Consider the following 16,464-nt stretch of genomic DNA (forward strand, 5'->3'; position numbering starts at 1 on the left):
AACTTTTCAATAAATAAATGCAAAGCAACAAAAAACCAATAGTTTCTAATATCATTTAATAAAAATTTAGAAGTGAATTATTTACAATATTATTGAAATATTAAATTTAAAACTAATAAGTAAACAAATATACTTTTTTTTTTGGTTCTGTGATCGGCTATCAGTTTATCTAAAAATATTTTAATTTTTAAATTCAAGATTTATTCATTAAAATTAAAATATAAAGATTAATTTTGACTTTTGTGAAAATTTTAGTATTTAATGCATTTTGGAAATAAAAAATTGCTAACGTTGTTGATGCTTATACGGGGAGTTTTAAGTATATATATATATATATATATACCAAGGAAGCAGTGAGTTCTAATATTATTATACTTGATTAAACCTCTTCGATTTAATCTTCTCATCCGTTTTTCCGATATCCAAACGGAGAGAGGAAAAGATTCTAAAGTTTCAGTTGGAAAACTCGATTGTTTTCTTCTGAGAACACGGATAATGGGAACATCTTCTTCAACAGAGGAGAAGGCGGTCTCCGCCGAGCAGCGGGAGGTGGAAACCATGGCTGCCTCCACCGGAGCTCTGCCTATGCTTCAAAAATCATTTTCATGCCTTCCTGATGTTCAAACAAATGCAATTTCTCCTCAATCTTTAAAGGTAATTAAGTTGCTTCTTTCTTAATATTTAATCAAAAGTTATGTCGCTTCCATGAAAACTGTTAATTCAGTGGAAGAAACGAAGATGTACGAACTTTCTTGTTTATGGCTTCTTGATTTGCAATATTAATATTCTCTGCTATTACTATTTTTGTGAAATTTATTTGTTCCACAGACAGTGTAACTTAATATTGTAATTCTCTTTCTCCATGTATTTGTCAAATTGAACTTCTTCTGTTTTTGATATTCAGTTCTTTTTTCTGGTTCTTTCCTTCTGTGCAATCATAATTATTTCAGAAATTCTTCAATTTAAGCTATAAAGTGCCTAGTTGTGAAGCACCTGTGGCAAGGATGTCTGATTCCTTTTCTGCGTTGTTGGATCATCTGGGGTCATCAATGGTAGACTTATATTTCATACCCGAAAAGGAAGACGTAAGTTGGGTCAATTTTGTGAAGGGTTATGTGAAGTGCTGCGGAAGATTGTCAGCTTCAATGTCGTTTAATAGGTTGTTGAGATTGTTTGCTGTGACAGCTAGAAAAGCCGGACTTCCCTTAAAACTGGAGTTTGAATCTGATGAAGCTGATTGCAAAATTAATGGGTTTCTTAAACCTGCTGATGTGCTTATGCTTCTTTGTATGTGTTGGACCATGTCTTGGGATTCAAGAGCAAAATCTTTGAAGGAGCAACAGAATCTTTATCTGCCAGATCTTGGCCATTTGGTATTATCTGCTGTTTTGTCCTGTGCTGAAGTTGGCAGTGACCTGAATTTATGGGAGTGGGATATCTCTGGCTTAGAAATTGAACTTCCCATAGGGAACTTTCTTACATGGGCCTTCACTACGGTGCCTGCCATTACAGATTGCTTTATACAATTTTTCCACGCAAGACTGGAGAACTGTTCTACCGTGAAGGTAATGTGTTTAAATTCTGTGCCAAATGAGTTTAACTGTAAAAGTTGTCTTCATGAATTGAAAATACTCAAAATGCAAAACAATTTCAGCTTGCATAAGTTTGCTGTGTGGCATAGAGAAATTTTGGTTAAAGATTTCGTCATGATTTGAGAACCTAACTGGAAATTAGGTGTCTCTTTTCAAGTTCTTTCTCTGTTGTGGTGCTTCTCAACTTTAGTTTCTTCAAGAAAAGGTTCTTTGCTTTGTCATGTTTAGGGTGTCTTTTTCTTTTTCTTATATTCGTTTTCACAATGAAAGAGAGGAGGGAGGTTGGGAGGTAGGTGCTAAATAATCTTCTAAGTTGTATTTGTTCTGCTGACCTGTTTCTGACTTTGTTCTTTTGGCATTAAAATTTTTTGGTAGCTGTGGGAATCCACCACTTGATTCAGGAACTAAAGGCCATATACAACATGGCAGTTTTTATGAAGTATTGTTTGTCATTTTGCTGCCAATGCTACTCATTTCTTCTGTATGTTAAGTTTTTGTCACACTATCTTGCAATGGAACATATGAACAAGTAATCTGTTTATATCAGTCTGTTCTCTTCCTATCTGGTTGGATTACATTTTCTAATTCATACGATTATTCTAAAATACAACATTCAAATGTTAGAGATTTATATGGTCATTATAAAATAAGTTTTCAACATTCAATTGTTCGAGATAATAAGATTTCTGATTTTCTTGGTAAATGGCAGGAGAAATCAGAAAGTTTGAAGTCAACATTAGGACAAACTTTAACCAAGACTTATGATGATTGTCTTCTAGACTGTGGAAGGGCATGGGCAGTTTCCCTTACATTTACAAGTACAATGAGTGAAGAAATTCTGAAATCATGCTTTCCTAGTGATGATGGTGGCAGAGATGAGAATCTTCTTTATCGGTTTGTAGCTTCCCCTTTCCATTTCGTGTCATGAGCTATCTACCAGCACCTTAAGCTGCCGAACACTGTTGAAACTTTTGGTATTATCTATAATTTTCTTGTGATATTTCAGTTGGTTGTGCACAGATGTCACTTTTACATCTCAGTATCCTGCTTGTGCTTTCACTATCAGTCATCATGTGCTCAATCCCTTTCAGGACTACGTACCTGGAATTTATTATTTAACTAGCACCTGCTTTTTCTTTTGCTCCTTAGGTCTTCTCTTCACGGGAGGGGTTTGAACAGATTCTGGTCTAATATTGAAGGTTATCATGCTCCATTGTTTATTTTAGTTTCTGCCAGTTCTGCTGATATCCATGAGAATAGTACCACAGAGAGGAAATGGATGATAGGTGTACTTATTCATCAGGGTCTTGAAAGCAAGGATGTATTCTATGGAAGCTCAGGAAACTTGTATGCTATAAGTCCAGTGTTTCATGTGTTCCCCCCTACAGGTACATAATTTGAAGAGTGAAGGCAGAGAGGAATCAATTTTAGATTTATAATAATATCTTTTCTGAGATAGATAAGCCAATTTCAAATTTCTAGATGTCAGTAACTTGATCTTTGTGAAACTGATTAATGTTAGCATTGCCAGGGAAGGAGAAAAATTTTGTGTACAGCCATTTGCATCCTACTGGTAGAGTTTACGAGCCACATCCAAAACCTGTTGGAATTGCATTTGGAGGAACAATTGGGAATGAAAGAATTTTTATTGATGAAGATTTTGATCGAGTTGTAGTTCGTCATCATGCCATTGACAAAACTTACAAACCTGGTTCCCTTGCCCCAAACCAGGTTTGTCAAATTATATGTTCAACAAATTAAGATTGAAATTTTTTCTTCATTTTAGGTAGATATTTTAAATGAGGGCATCTGGTAAGTGAATACTCTTTGTTTGAAACTAATATCGTCATCTCTCCCTGCTCCCTGGATCACGATGGTTTGATGGCTTTAAGCCTAGCTTATCTGACATTTTCACTCTACATTTTGGATGCTTTGTTGGCCTTGAAGTTGTTATGCATGCAATTAAATTTAGTTTGTTTTAAGTCATTCTTTTATGTATTTGTGGTGTCAGATGGTTTAAGTAAAAAGAAGTGGATACACTATAGAGGTTGAATTCACAGCCATTGTAGGGTATATCTCTTAGGCTGCACATCATTGGAATTCTATCAAGAGTTGAATTGTAAATATGAATTGACACAGGGCTTTCTCCCAGTTGAGTCTCGGATTTCAGAGGTGGAAGTTTGGGGATTAGGCGGCAGGAGAGCAAGGGAGGTCCAAAATTCTTATAAGAAGAGAGAAGAACTTTTCACTGAGCAAAGACGCAAGGTAACATATCAAGATCGGGTTTAAAGTATCTAGAATGGTCTTGAAGATTTACGTGCATTAGTTGCAGGTGCCTTAAAATGTATGTTTGTTACCTCTTTCGCAGGTTGACCTGAAAACATTTGCAAATTGGGAAGATTCACCTGAGAAAATGATGATGGACATGATGTCTGATCCCAACAGCGTTCAACGAGAAGACCGCTAGATACAAACGAATTACACTGAGGATATATAAAACTACAAGTTACTAGTTTGCATTATTTTTCTCTCGGTCCTTTCTGTTTGTTTTGGTATGTTTGTTACAGGTATCAAGAATTCTGGTGAAAGATCTATATGTTTGAGCAAAGTGCCAATGTATTGTAGTAGTATATAAACATCCTGGGTTTGTTTGTGCAAACATATCCAGAAACACCTGTCTGTTGATCCTTATGTCTCGTCAATTAACTGCAGGACAGCTGATTACTACTGCTTTGTTGTGTGTATAGCGTATGGAAATACCAACCCATACAAGTCTGTTGTAATCCTCTGTTGTGGAAAGAATTCCCATATCTTTGGATCTTTAATTTGGTTTCAGATTTTGTGTTTCAACAATAATTTCTCAGTTGAACTACGTGAGGAACAGCTTGTTTTGGCAGCTAACTAGATTTTTTTTTGCTTGTCGACTTAAGAGTTGAACTTGAGCCTCTCTTCTGAGCAGGCCAGAAGTAGAACACCAATCTTCCCTTGTCATTTATTTGAATGATTCAAATGGATTTGGAAAAAAAAAAAAAAGAAATAGAAAAACTCAAAGTGTAAGAAAAAATTACTTACAAAAAATTATTAGGGGTTATAATAGTATAGATGAGTTTACAAATTTAACAAATGTAATTTGATTTATTTTAAATTTTTGTTTTATAAAATTTTTAATTAATAAATTATGATAATTCAAACTAAAAAGACAATTTTTGCAACGCATTATGAGATCCAAGATCAAATTAGTCCAAAATCATTGCATTAAGAACAAGACAATGCTCAAATACTATTTAATTTTTCTTCGAAATGCAATTCCAACAGGTCGTGGATGTGGCTCGTAAACTCTAACAGCAGGATGCAAATGGCCGTACACAATTTATCTCCTTCCCTGACAATGCTAACATTAATCAGTTTCACAAAGATTCAAGTTACTGACATCTAGAAATTTGAAATTGCCTTGCTTTCAAGACCCTGATGAATAAGTACACCTATCATCCATTCCTCTCTGTGGTACTATTCTCATGGACATCAGCAGAACTGGCAGAAACTAAAGTACCCAATGGGGCATGATAACCTTCAATATTAGACCAGAATCTGTTCAAACGCCTCCCGTGAAGAGAAGACCTACGGAGCAAAAGAAAAAGCAGGTGCTAGTTAAATAATAAATTCCAAGTACATAGTCCTGAAAGGGATTGAGCACATGATGACTGATAGTGAAAGCACAAGCAGGATACTGACATGTAAAAGTGACATCTGTACATAGTCCTGAAAGGGATTGAGCACATGATGACTGATAGTGAAAGCACAAGCAGGATACTGAGATGTAAAAGTGACATCTGTGCACAACCAACTAAAATATCACAAGAAAATTACAGATGATACCAAAAGTTTCAACAGTGTTCGGCAGCCTAAGGTGCTGGAAGATAGCTCATGACACGAAATGGAAAGGGGAAGCTACAAACCGATAAAGAAGATTCTCATCTCTGCGGTCACTAGGAAAGCATGATTTCAGAATTTCTTCGCTCATTGTACTTGTAAATGTAAGGTACAATGCCCGTGCCCTTCCACAGTCTGGAAGACAATCATCATAACTCTTGGTTGAAGCTTGTTCTGATGTTGACTTCAAACTTTCTGATTTCTCCTTGCCATTTACCAAGAAAATCCGAAATCTTATTATCTCTAACAATTGAATGTGAAAAACTTATTTCATAATAACTATATAAATCTCTAACATTTGAATGTTGAGACTTATTTTAGAATAACTACGTGAATCAGAAAATGTAATCCAACCAGATAGGAAGAGAACAGACTGATATAAACAGGTTGGTTGTTCATATGTTTCATTGCAAGATAGTATGGCATAGCACTGGTAGCAAAATAACAAACAAAACTTCATCCAAAACTGCCAAGTTGTATATGGCCTTTAGGTCCTGAATCAAGTGTCGAATTCCCATCAGCTACCAAAATTTTGAGTGCCAAAAGAACCAAGTCAGAAGCAGGTCAACAGAACTAAATACGACTTTAGAAAGTTATTTAGCACCTACCTCCCAACTCTCTTCCCCACCTCTTTCAATGTGAAAAAGAATATGAGAAAAGGAAAAGAACCAAATAGGCAATTTACAGCTTAAATTGAAGGATTTCTTAAATAAATATGATGGCACAGAAGAAAAGAACCAAAAAAGACTGAATACAAAAAATAAAAGTTCAATTTGACAAATACATGGAGAAAGAGAATTACAATAGTAAGTTACACTGTTTGTTCTGTCTGTGAGACAAATAAATTTCACAAAAATAGTTTAGATTAAATACATTTTAAATTGTCCTTATCATTTAGATTATGGAATTCATTTTAAAAATCAATTGTATGTAGAATTTGAAGATGTTCATTCCAATCCTATCAAATCATGATAAACTTGAAACTTTAGAAAGACAAAAGTCTTGAAAGTTCTTTTGCAGTTGCCTTCTGAGATCGATAGACTTCCATAAGTAGTTTAAAAATATTATAGATTGCAAAAAGTCTCATTTTCAATTCATTGCAAATAAAACATAATCTCATTGCAGATTTATTTTGAGGAAAGCCTCAACAGGACAACTGAGTAAATATACAGATAACTTTAACGAAACCCGACTGCTTAAAGTACTTGTAGTAATAGCAGAGAATATTAATATTGCAAGTCAAGAAACCATAAATAAGGAAGTTCATACATCTTTGTTTCTTCCACTGAACTAACAGTTTTTATGGAAACGAATTAACTTAATAAAAGACTAAGAAAGAAGGAATTTAATTACCTTTAAAGAGTAAGGAGAAATTGCATTTGTTTGAACATCAGCAAGGCATGAAAATGACTTTCGAAGCATAGGCAGTGCTCCCGTGGAGGCAGCCATGGTTTCCACCTCCCGCTGGTTGGCGGGTACCGCCTTCACTGTGGAAGAAGATGTTCCCAGTATTGGTGTTCTCAGAAGAAACAATAATGTTTTCCAACTGAAATTTTGATAGAATCTTTTTCTCTCTCAGTTTGGTTATCGGGAAAGTGGATGGGAAGATTGAATTGATACCGTTTTAATCAAGTATAACAATATTAAAACTCACCGTTTTCCTCATTATATATACTTAAAACTTCCCATATAAGCATCAACCAGGTTAGCAATCTTTTTTTTTTTTGAAATAATGTTAGCAATCTTTTTTTAAATGCATTAAATATTAAAATTTTCACAAATTCAAAATTAATCTTTATATTTTAATTTAGATAATTAAATCTTGAAATTAAAAATTAAAACAGCTAGTTTAAGTATACATACTGAGAAAAACGGTGAATTTTAATCTACTCATCCATTTTCCCGATAACCAAACAGAGAGAGAAAAAGATTCTACAAACTTTCAGTTGGAAAACTCGATTATTGTTTCTTCCGAGAACACCGATAATGGGAACATCTTCAACAGAGAAGGTGGTATCCACCAAGCAGCGGGAGGTGGAAACCATGGCTGCCTCCATGGGAGCTCTGCCAATGCTTCAAAAGTCATTTACATGCATTGCTAATGTTCAAACAAATGCAATTCCTCCTCAATCTTTGAAGGTAATTAAATTCCTTTTTGCTTAGTCTTTAATTAAAAGTTAATTCGTTTCCATAAAAACTGTTAGTTCAATGGAGGAAACGAAGATGTATGAACTTTCTTGTTTATGGTTTCTTGATTTGGAATATTAATATTTTCTGCTATTACTACAAGTACTTAAAGCAGTAGAGTTTGTTAAAATTATCTGTATATGAACTCAGTTGTCCTGTTGATGGCTTTCTTCAAAATAAATCTGCAATGAAATTATGCTTTATTTGCAAGAATCTTGCAAATTGAAACTGATGTTTTCGCAACCAATAATATTTTAAACTACTTATGGAAGTCTACCAAATCTTAGAAGGCAACACAAGTGCACGAGAAACTTCAAGAATCTAGTAAATTACTTCTAAAAGGTATGTTCCTTCATTGTAAAAAAGAATGAGAAAAAGCAAAAGAAATAAGTTGTCTTCATGAATTGAAAATGCTCAAAATGCAAAATATTTCAGCTTGCATAAGTTTGCTGTGTTGAATAAAGAAATTTTGGTTAAAAATTTAGTCATGATTTGAGAACCTAACTGGAAATTAGGTATCTCTTTTCAAGTTTTTTCAACTCTGTTGTGGTGCTTCTCATCTTTAGTTTCTTCAAGACAGTTCTTTGTGTTGTCATGTTCAGGGTGTCTTTTTCTTTTTTCTCATATTCTTTTTCACAATGAAAGAGGGGGGAAATTGGAAGGTAGGTGCTAAATAATCTTCTAAGTCATACTTAGTTCTGCTGACCTGTTTCTGACTTGTTCTTTTGGCATTAAAAATTTTGGTGGCTGTGGGAATTCACCACTTGATTCAGGAACTAAAGGCCATATACAACATGGCAGTTTTTGATGAAATATTGTTTGTTATTTTGCTACTAGTGCCACTCCTTTCTTCTTTATGTTCTTAAGTTTTTGTCATACTACCTTCCAATGAAACATATGAACAACCAACCTATTGGATTACATTTTCTGATTCACATGGTTATTCTAAAATAAGTCTCAACATTCAAATATTAGAGATTTATATAGTTATTATAAAATAAGTTTCCAACATTCAATTGTTAGAGATAGTGAGGTTTCGGATTTTCTTTGTAAATGGCAGGAGATATCAGAACTTTTGAATTCAACATCAGGACAAGCATCAACCAAGACTTATGATGATTGTCTTCTACATTGTGGAAGGGCAAGGGGAGTTTCCCTTGCATTTACAAATACAGTAATGAAGAAATTATGAAATCATGCTTTCCTAGAGATGATGGTGGTAGAGATTGGAATCTTCCTTCATTAGGTGGATATTTTAGACGAGGGCATCTGTAAATGTATGTAAACTGATTCTGATAAAAATCTAAACTGATTGTCTAATATAAAAAAAATGATAGATGATCATTTAGTTGAAATCGTATATATTTTCACCACCTCCTCAAGTCTAACTCATCCCCATTCACTTCCTATATTTATCATGTCAGTTTTAATGTATCCCGACCTTTTAATTCTTATTTATCCTCATTAGCTCATCCATTTGCTTACCCATCCAAGGTTTAATTCAATTTTCATGGTCATCAAATTATTCCCTATCCGTTCATTATGAAATCAAAGACAAAGACGCAAGCAAATCGGTTCATATGTAAGAAAATGTAAAGCACGCAAATATGGCAACATCATGCAGACAAAAATTAATCTCATGCCAAAAAGGATTTGAATGCAGCAACCGAGACCCTATCTAGTCCAGTATCCCCTTTTCAGTCATATTGCACTTTCTTCCACTTCCAAACACACAATGTTAGTTATTTTAGATAAATGCCAAGTGAACGCCACGGGTTCAGGAACCAGCATACTTACAGTGATTTCCCGTGGATTTTTCTTCACTAGAGTCGGGTCCCGGGACCCGATGAACTTCCTCTCAGCTCACCAAGTCCAGGTGAGCGATTCTTCTCCTGAGAGACCCTGCATGCCGGCACTACCGATTAGAAATCGGCCGGAGGTGAATGGAGGTGCAATGGAAAGAGTAAAACCTCTATCGATTCGGTCGGGCTCCGGTTCTGCTTCACGCGCGCGAAAAAAACTTTCTTCCGGCGTCCCTTCTCTCGCACTCCCTCTCCTCCGCCGGCTCGTCCGCTTGAAAGGAAGAAGAAGATCTCCCTTCACGCAGGCGGTGTCCGCCCCACGCGCGCGGAATCCCGGCGTCTCGATGGCTCTCCTCCACCCCCGCGACAACTTCTTCTTCTTCTTCTTCCACGCGGCCGACTGCACCCGGCCGCATGCCTTCTCTCTCCCGCACGACCACCGCCTCTCTTACCTCTCTCTCTCGGTTGGGTTCCTCCTCTCCTCACTCTCTTGGCGCCACCCTCGAAACTCATAGGAAACCCAATTAGGGTTTTCTTAAATACGTTACGTGTTGACCGTTCGATCTATTTCCTAACGAAGTCGAACCGTTGGATTCAAGAGGGTCATGTTCGTCATTGCAAATCTTGATCGTTCGTTTGATTTAGACCGGAAGAGATCTGGACCGTTCGTTCAATTTTAGGAAGAACAAAGCTGGACCGTCCATTTAGGCGGGATGATATCTCGACCGTCGTTGCGGCGATGAGATATCTTCCGTTGGATCTCCATTGCGCGATCTGGACCTTCCGATTTGATTACTTTACCTTAGCTTGCGTGGCTTTCATGGGCACGACTTGCTTGTGTGCTCACCACGCGGCTTGCATCGATTAGATACGCGGGACACGTCACTCGCTGACGTGTCCCGACCTTCTGAATTTATAGAAAATTCCAAATTCGGTAATTTGTTTTTATTTAGGTGTCCGAGTCCCATTTTAATTCGCAGCAGGCCCCCAATCTTATAATTTCAATCGTTTGGGTCCCCGAACCTGTAATTTATTATTTTCAATATTTTATTTCCTAATATTTTTATCAACATTAACTTGATTAATTAAAATTATTATCTGAATTTATCAAAATCTTACAAAATAAAATCAAGACTATTAATTTAAGAGGAAGTTTACTTGTAACACCCCAAGTGTATTATTATTATTATTATTTTTTCAATTTATTTTACTTGTTTTATTTTGTAATTATTAGAATTTTATTTGATTTTTTATTTAATTTAATTTAATTTGATTTAATTTAATGAAAATAAAAATAATAATAATGACAAAATTGGGTAAAAATATTATTTTGATTTAATTGAAATTGATTTTGGAAAAAATGGGTGAAAATTTGGATTCTTGGGTATTTTTGAAAAGAAAATCAGAAATTGGGGGTAAAAACACAATTTAAAAAAGTTGTGCCACGTCAGCACCACGTCACAGCCACGTCAGCGGCCCGGTCAACAGCCCCGGCCAACCAGGAAGCGCCGCGTGGCAAGGAAACGCTGACCAGGGGACGGCCCAGATCCGATCCCGCACACACGAACGGTCCAGATCAAACGTGCGCACGGATGGCCCAGATTCACGCGCACGGACGACCCAGATTCAATCAGGCACGGACGGCCTAGATTGCATCGCGATGAACGGTCCAGATTTAATCCCAATTAAATCGCGATCGAACGGTTCAGATTTAATCTTGATGGACGGTTGAGATTAAAAGGCAAAGGGTATAAATAAACCCACTCACACCTGACCAAAGAAACCCTAGCAGTTAGTGCTCGCCGGAGAAGAAGAACCAGACGCCGGAGGAGCCGGCCGCCGCCACCCGCCGCCGCACCGGGGAAGTTTCCGACCGCCGATCGAGATAAATTTTCTCCTCCCTGCTCGTTTTTCGATGCTGAGTCCGCCTATGGCCAAACTGGAGCCAAACCACCGACCAAACAGCCGGAAAACCCAGCCGAAACCCAGCGGCGCTGCTGCGCCCCTCCTCAGTTTTTGCCTCCGATGAGGCCCTTCCCGGCCTCCGTTTGATGCAAATTTTATACCACTGTGATCACCGTTCTTTTCTCTACAGGTTGATCAGAGCCAAACATTAAAACGCGACTCACACTGGAGGAGCCGCCGCACCCGAGAGCACCGCCGCCGGTAAGTTTCGGTTTTTCGTGATTTTTCAACCCACCGAGGGCCCTAGGGTTGTTCTATATCAGGGACCGAGGCAAGCGTGGCCGAATTCGGTCGAAAACGGCCAACTCGAGGCGAATCGCCGCCGCTTGTGCCGGAGCACGGCAGAGCCGCTGTGCTGAAATTGCGATATTGGCCGAAAGGGGCCCTAGGTCTAATTTGGGATTTTTTTTGGGACACGTGCAGGTACCAGTAGTGCGTTTCAGTTTCCCATAAAAAATTCAGGAAAAATTAGGGACAGCCTGTAGGCGCGCTGTAGAGTCGAATTCAGACTCCAAAACAGGTAAGGACCCCTCACCCTATTTCCTATCACGGTATTAAAGCTAAATAAATAATTAAACTGTACTGTGTGACTTTATAGATGTATAATTGATTAAGGTTGCCAATGGAGCCCGAGTCTGATACAGTGTTGGTCTGTTATTGTTTGATCTAATTTTCAGTATTAAATGCAACATGATGTTTGATGTAATTATGTTATGGTCTCGTATGCATGAACTATGTTTCTTTTATTATGATTTGTATTATGGTGAACCCGGTACTGTATTGTCTTATTTGGTGTCAATTACTGGTTTACATGTTTTGTATGATTAGTGTAGCTCATTCCTTATTTAACTATTTCAGATCAGGAAGACATTGTTCCCGAGCCCGTTCCGCAGGAAGACGGCGAAGGGGACGCCTAAAGACTCCATAGCTATATTTATAGTTCTTATTTCGAGTATCTCTTTTAGTTAGTTTGTTCTTTCATGTTTTGAGTTCGTTTTAGTTATTGTGTAAGGGATGCTAATCAAAATTTTTATTACGTTTCCACATTTGACATTTTTAATACATATATTTCATTTAAATTTTCGGGGCCATTACAGTTGGTATCAGAGCCGCGTTCCTCGGACCCATCCCTTACACAATAATGCTTAGAAAAAAATTCACCGATAAACCGTTACTCAACCATTTCTTATGAAATGCAGGTGCAGAGAGATGAGGAGAGGAAGACCCCTACTAAACCGAGTGGCCCAAGATAATTCACTTCGGGATGATGTTAACAGGCTATTTGAAATGATGGAAGATTCATAGCTGCCTAGCAAGGGCGAGGGGAGAGAAGGGAGTTACCCGACCCTCCTCCACTACCGCAGGTTGAGCCTCCGCTACAGCAGGTTGATCCCGAGCCACCCCGGCACGAGCCTGTTCCTCCACAGTACCACCCGGCACCACTGCCGCAGTACAACCCGGTGCCCCAGCCACGGTACTACTCGGCACCGCCACAGCACGACCCAGTGCCCCCAGCATATCAGCAGGTGCCACCACAGGACTCCCCAGTCTATCCCCAGTCGGGCCCAGTCCCTCCTCCACGGGACCCTGCTCCTTCCTTGATCGACCCGGGCTATATAGAGAGGTACAGGAGACTGAACCATTCTACCTTTGCAGGGGGATCCTCTTTTGAAGAGGCCCAGTACTGGCTGGCGGAGACTGAGAGAGCTTTCAGGATCTTAGGAGTAGTTCCTGAGCAGAGAGCTGCCCTTGCTTCCTTCATGCTGGTAGGGGAAGCAGGACATTGGTGGGAGCTCAAGCAGACCACCCTGCCTACACCAGTCACTTGGGAGCAATTCCTAGCGGCCTTCTATGCGGATTATCTCCCTGAGCACCTCCAACACCTAAAGGAAGCAGAATTTGTTCAACTGGTTCAGGGAAACATGACAGTATCAGAGTATGCTTGTAAGTTCCTCGAGCTGGGCCGATACTCCCCGGAGACATTGACGGATGAGGGCCGAAAGGCTAGGAGATTCCAGTCGGGTCTCCGCCCAGAGATCAGGCAACACTTGTTAGTACTGGAGCTCAAGACATATTCAGCAGTCCTAGCAAAAGCACAGATCGTGGAAAGAAGCTTCAGCACCTGTCCTCAGCCAGGAGGGAGTTCCCGACCCTCAGCTCCGTTCCGCAGGCCAGCACCTACCGCGCCTGCCCAGCAAAATAAGAGGCCCAGACCAGCCATCCAGGCCCCTCCTCAGGCTCCAGGGGCAGCACGTGGGAAAATCTTTCAACACTGTGGCAGAGATCACGGGGACCGACCCTACTACCGCCTCAACAACACTTGTTGGATTTGTGGCAGTGCCCAGCATTATGCCAGAGAATGCCCAAGGAACCAGAATCAAGGGAGGCCTCATATCTAAGGCAGAGCTTACAACCTTACCCAGCAGGATGCCGACGTCGACCCGGATGTGGTACAGGGTATGTATACTATCTGTGACCATATTGCTCATGTTTTATTTGACACTGGTGCATCACACTCTTTTGTTTCACATGCTTTTGCTTCTAAAATTAATGTATCACCTGATAAACTTGAATCACTGTTGTTTGTGTCTACTGCTGGGGTTGAAACACTACTAGGGGAAGCTATCTATAGGGCTTGTGCCGTGGAGATAGCAAATAAAAAACTGAGTGTAGACCTGATAGGGTTAGACACGGGGGATTTTGATGTAATCTTAGGAATGGATTGGCTAGCGGCGTATCACGCCACCATAGATTGCTTCAACAAGAAAGTTGTATTTAATCCTCCTAACGAGGAGCCATTTATAAATTAATAAAATTATTCGGTACGTATTCCTTGATGGCTAATTTTCTTAACTTCTAGTGCCTTAATCTTGTTGTTTTCTCTGACTAGGCAAGCCCAATAAGGAAATTTATATTCAAGAGATTTCTGTAGTCCGAGACTTCCCATATGTATTTCCGGACGAACTGCCCGGTCTGCCAGTGGACAGAGAAATCGAGTTCACTATAGACCTACAGCCAGGTACCCAGCCCATTTCGGTTGCTCCTTACCGCATGAGCCGCATTGAGAGGGAAGAGTTGAGGAAACAGATCACTGAATTTCAAAACAGTAGTTTTATTAGACACAGTGTGTCCCCTTGGGGTGCCGGAGTCACGTTTGTAAGGAAGGGAGATGGAACATTGAGACTGTGCATTGATTACAGAGGATTGAACAAGGTCACGATCAAAAACAAATATTCTCTTTCCCGGATTGATGACCTCTTTGATCAGCTGCAGGGTGCACAAGTCTTCTCTAAAATAGACCTATGATCAGGTTACCACCAGGTGAAGATAAGAACAGAAGACATCCCCAAGATAGCCTTCCGAACCAGGTACGGACACTATGAGTTCCTGGTCATGCCATTCGGGCTAATCAATGCCCCAGCAATCTTTATGGATCTGATGAACAGGGTCTTCAGAGAGTTTTTGGATTAATTTGTCATCGTGTTTATCGATAATATCTTAGTCTACTCAAAAAGCAGAGAAAAACATGCTCACCATCTGACCCAAGTTTTGCAGGTCTTTAAAAACAAGAGGTTATATGCGAAGTTGAGTAAGTGTGGATTCTGGCTTGAGCAGACTGCCTTCCTAGGACACATCATATCGAAGGAAGGGGTATCAGTGAATCCTGAAAAGGTTGAAGCAGTACTTGGTTGGGAGAAGCTGACATCAGTTAAGAAAATCCGTAGCTTCCTAGGAATGGCAGGTTATTATCGCAGGTTCGTTAAATGATTCTCCAGTCTAGCAGCTCCTCTAACCCGACTCACAAAGAAAAATGTCAAGTTTGAGTGAAATGATGACTGCGAAAGAAGTTTTTCAGAATTAAAGAAGCGGCTGATCACTGCACCCGTGCTAGCCTTACCGAGTGGATCGGGAGGATATACAGTTTATAGTGATGTCTCCTATCTGGGTCTGGGTTGTGTCCTGATGCAGCATGGAAAGGTTATAGCATACGGGTCCAGACAGTTAAAGAATCATGAGAAGAACTATCCCACCCATGACTTGGAATTTGTCGCAATCATTCATGCCTTGAAAACCTGGCGCCATTATTTGTACTGAGAGACCTTTCAGATCTATATCGATCACAAGAATTTGAAATACATATTCACTCAGAAGGATCTCAACATGCGTTAGAGAAGGTGGATGGAACTCCTTAAGGACTATGATTGTGACATCTTATACCATCCGGGTAAGGGCAACGTGGTAGCAGATGCCCTCAGCAGGAAAAGTGCAGGTATCTTAGCCCATTTGATGGTTTCAGAATGCAGACCGATTAGGACCACACAACAGGTTCGACTTCATGATCTGAAGAGAGTCACATGTTTGGGCTGCCTAACAATCCAGCCAGAGTTAATTCAGAGAATAAGGGAAGCCTAGACAACTGACCCTGCCTTGGAAGCCCGCAAAAAGGATGCAGAACAGGGAGGGAGCTCAGAATTCTGAATATCTGCTGATGGACTACTTTGTTTCCAAGACAGTGTGCGTGTCACAGATGACAGTGAGTTAAAAAGGGACATCATGACGGAGTCCCATAGCTCGAAGTTTGTCATGCATCCAGGAAGCACCAAAATGTACCAAAGCATGCGACCCAAGTTTTGGTGGCATGGGATGAAGAGAGACATAGCCAACTTTGTATCTAAATGTTTGGTATGTCAGCAGGTCAAGGCAGAGCATCAGCGCCCAGGTGGGTTACTTTAGCCTTTACCGATCCCGGAGTGGAAGTGGGAACATATCACCATGGACTTCGTATCGAGGCTACCCAAGACACATTCAGGATACGATGCCATATGGGTAATCGTTGACCGACTTACCAAGTCTTCCCACTTCCTAACCATCAGGATGACCGATTCATTGGACAAGTTGGCAAGGATGTATATCCGGGAGATAGTCAGATTACATGGGGTTCCAGTGACAGTAGTGTTCGACAGGGATCCCAGGTTCACTTCTCGGTT

The 16,464-nt window shown here is 39.6% G+C and overlaps 1 protein-coding gene and 1 long non-coding RNA gene across 6 annotated transcripts; one reads left to right on the forward strand and one right to left on the reverse strand.

Annotated features, from left to right (window-relative positions):
* Positions 1–351: 351 nt before the first annotated feature.
* LOC110820205 (TLD-domain containing nucleolar protein) lies at positions 352–4,427 on the forward strand. 3 transcript variants are annotated; one of them, XR_002540826.2, is made up of 7 exons: positions 352–654; positions 951–1,565; positions 2,302–2,486; positions 2,742–2,980; positions 3,124–3,323; positions 3,745–3,857; positions 3,961–4,427. XR_002540826.2 is itself a non-coding variant. In XM_022049632.2 (7 exons), the coding sequence occupies exons 1-7, from the start codon at positions 496–498 to the stop codon at positions 4,057–4,059; spliced, it is 1,623 nt and encodes a 540-aa protein (XP_021905324.1). In that variant the 5' UTR covers positions 353–495; the 3' UTR covers positions 4,060–4,427. The 3 variants fall into 3 exon arrangements, 2 of the variants coding, with proteins under 2 accessions (XP_021905324.1, XP_021905325.1); XM_022049632.2 differs by having other exon boundaries at positions 353–654; positions 3,732–3,857; XM_022049633.2 differs by having other exon boundaries at positions 516–654; positions 968–1,565; positions 3,732–3,857.
* A 401-nt stretch (positions 4,428–4,828) lies between these two features.
* On the reverse strand, positions 4,829–10,031 carry LOC110820182 (uncharacterized). Of its 3 annotated transcripts, XR_015818298.1 has the most exons (5): positions 9,680–10,031; positions 9,507–9,611; positions 5,549–6,043; positions 5,325–5,422; positions 4,829–5,210 (listed from the first exon to the last, which is right to left on the reverse strand). It is a non-coding gene; the product is annotated as an uncharacterized LOC110820182 (long non-coding RNA). The 3 variants fall into 3 exon arrangements; XR_002540822.2 differs by lacking the exon at positions 5,549–6,043 and having other exon boundaries at positions 9,680–10,030; XR_002540820.2 differs by lacking the exons at positions 5,325–5,422; positions 5,549–6,043 and having other exon boundaries at positions 9,680–10,029.
* Between the last annotated feature and the right edge of the window lie 6,433 nt (positions 10,032–16,464).

Source organism: Carica papaya, chromosome 1 (genome assembly GCF_054855325.1).
Source record: "Carica papaya isolate Zhongbai chromosome 1, ASM5485532v1, whole genome shotgun sequence".
In the NCBI taxonomy this organism is placed as follows: Eukaryota; Viridiplantae; Streptophyta; class Magnoliopsida; order Brassicales; family Caricaceae; genus Carica; species Carica papaya.